The sequence below is a fragment of the Cyprinodon variegatus genome, unplaced genomic scaffold (assembly GCF_000732505.1).
Source record: "Cyprinodon variegatus isolate N-32 unplaced genomic scaffold, C_variegatus-1.0 Scaffold290, whole genome shotgun sequence".
Lineage (NCBI taxonomy): Eukaryota > Metazoa > Chordata > Actinopteri > Cyprinodontiformes > Cyprinodontidae > Cyprinodon > Cyprinodon variegatus.
Genome location: NW_015150743.1, coordinates 57,131 through 58,569, shown reverse-complemented (window position 1 = coordinate 58,569; position 1,439 = coordinate 57,131). Strand labels below are relative to the sequence as shown.

The following is a 1,439-nucleotide window of genomic DNA, read 5'->3' as shown; positions in this document are numbered from 1 at the left end:
TACTGTAGTTGGATGGATGGATGGATGGATGGATGGATGGATGGATGGATGGATGGATGGATGGATGGATGGATGGATGGATGGATGGAGCAAGTGTCTGTTCTACATTATGATGAACTGATAGTCATAAACCCAACATGTTTTAATATTTGTGCTTACAATAGAGTCCACATAGATATTCAAGGGAAAGATGCTCTAAAAAGCTATTCAATTCTGCCTGAGCACCACTGGCCTCAGAGATGTGCTCCGCTAGAGCCAGAGAAGCTGTAAGCAGGGCAAAGCCCAGGCACCATGGGAGGGCTCTGCTCCGGGCACCATGGGAGGGCTCTGCTTCGGGCACTGGGCGTTCAGCCCGCAGCGGAGCCACTTACTGGGTAACTGCCAAAATGGTGAGAAAAAATAAGTGGGGAATAAAGGGAGGGGGCGATTAATAAAAGGAAATCATGCTAAATCAGTTGGCCGCCATATTCAATTTGAAAAACCCTATAAAAATATATTTTGTTAAAATGATTAGCCAATGTTTTAGAGTAGCCTACACAATACGTCATTAGGGTAGAAGCTGAGGGTGCTGATTGAGTATAATAACAGACCGCACATGGACCACACTTCAGCACAACAATGAGAGCACACACACAAACACACGTCGTGTCACACCATACTTTTGGGGACTTTCCATTGACTTCCATTCATTTCACCAAATTTCCTATGGCCTAACCAAACCCTTACGCTAAATTTAACGTTAACTCAATTCATACCATAGTCCTTAACCAAACCCTAACCCAAAAAGAGAACCTTTCCTCACAAGTACTTAGAAGTGCCCAAAATGTAGCATATTCCTGGGAATTTGTCCCCAGAAGGTATCAAAAACATGGCCGCACACACACACACACACACAAGATACCAGCTTTATGGATTTATTGTCGAGACTGGAGTCCAGAGTTCATCCTGTTAGACCTCATGGTCTTCATTCTAGCTATAATAAATAATCACAACGAATAAAATCGAAAATGAGACTCTTTGGCCGTTTTATTTGTTCCTCCTTCTGCAGATAGAAATGAGTCCCTCCTGCATCCACTGGCATCCCCAGTGTCCTACCTGGATTACCGCAATCAGCGCACATTTCGTTGCCAGGTCGCGCGAGCACGTCTTCCAGCCGCAGCTTGTTCCCCTCCGCTTCCAGCGCCATGCTGCGTTTATCCTTCCAGGCTCACCGCGGTGGGCTGATGGAGCCTGTCTGAGAACATCCGCCACTGGAGGCCGACAGACGGTCAGATCACCTGTCCCCTCCGAGCGGAGCTGGAGGAGAGAAAGGAGCAGGGGGGAGAGAAGGATCCCTGCTGATAAGCCTCGGTCTCTGATCAGCCCGTTACCTTGTCTGACTGACTGCATAATAATAGAGCCTGTAGAAAAGCAGCGCAGCCTCATCCACCTCCTCATCT

At 47.3% G+C, this 1,439-nt stretch overlaps 1 protein-coding gene across 2 annotated transcripts in view; it reads right to left on the bottom strand.

Annotated features, from left to right (window-relative positions):
- adap1 (ArfGAP with dual PH domains 1) overlaps positions 1-1,439 on the bottom strand; it is a 43,837-nt gene extending 42,398 nt beyond the window's left edge. The window contains exon 1 of one of the 2 annotated variants that reach the window (XM_015383639.1): positions 1,096-1,439. In XM_015383639.1, coding sequence (XP_015239125.1) covers positions 1,096-1,186 — 91 coding nt within the window. In that variant the 5' untranslated portion in view covers positions 1,187-1,439. The remainder of the gene's footprint in view (positions 1-1,095) is intronic. The other variant, XM_015383638.1, reaches the window with a different exon arrangement.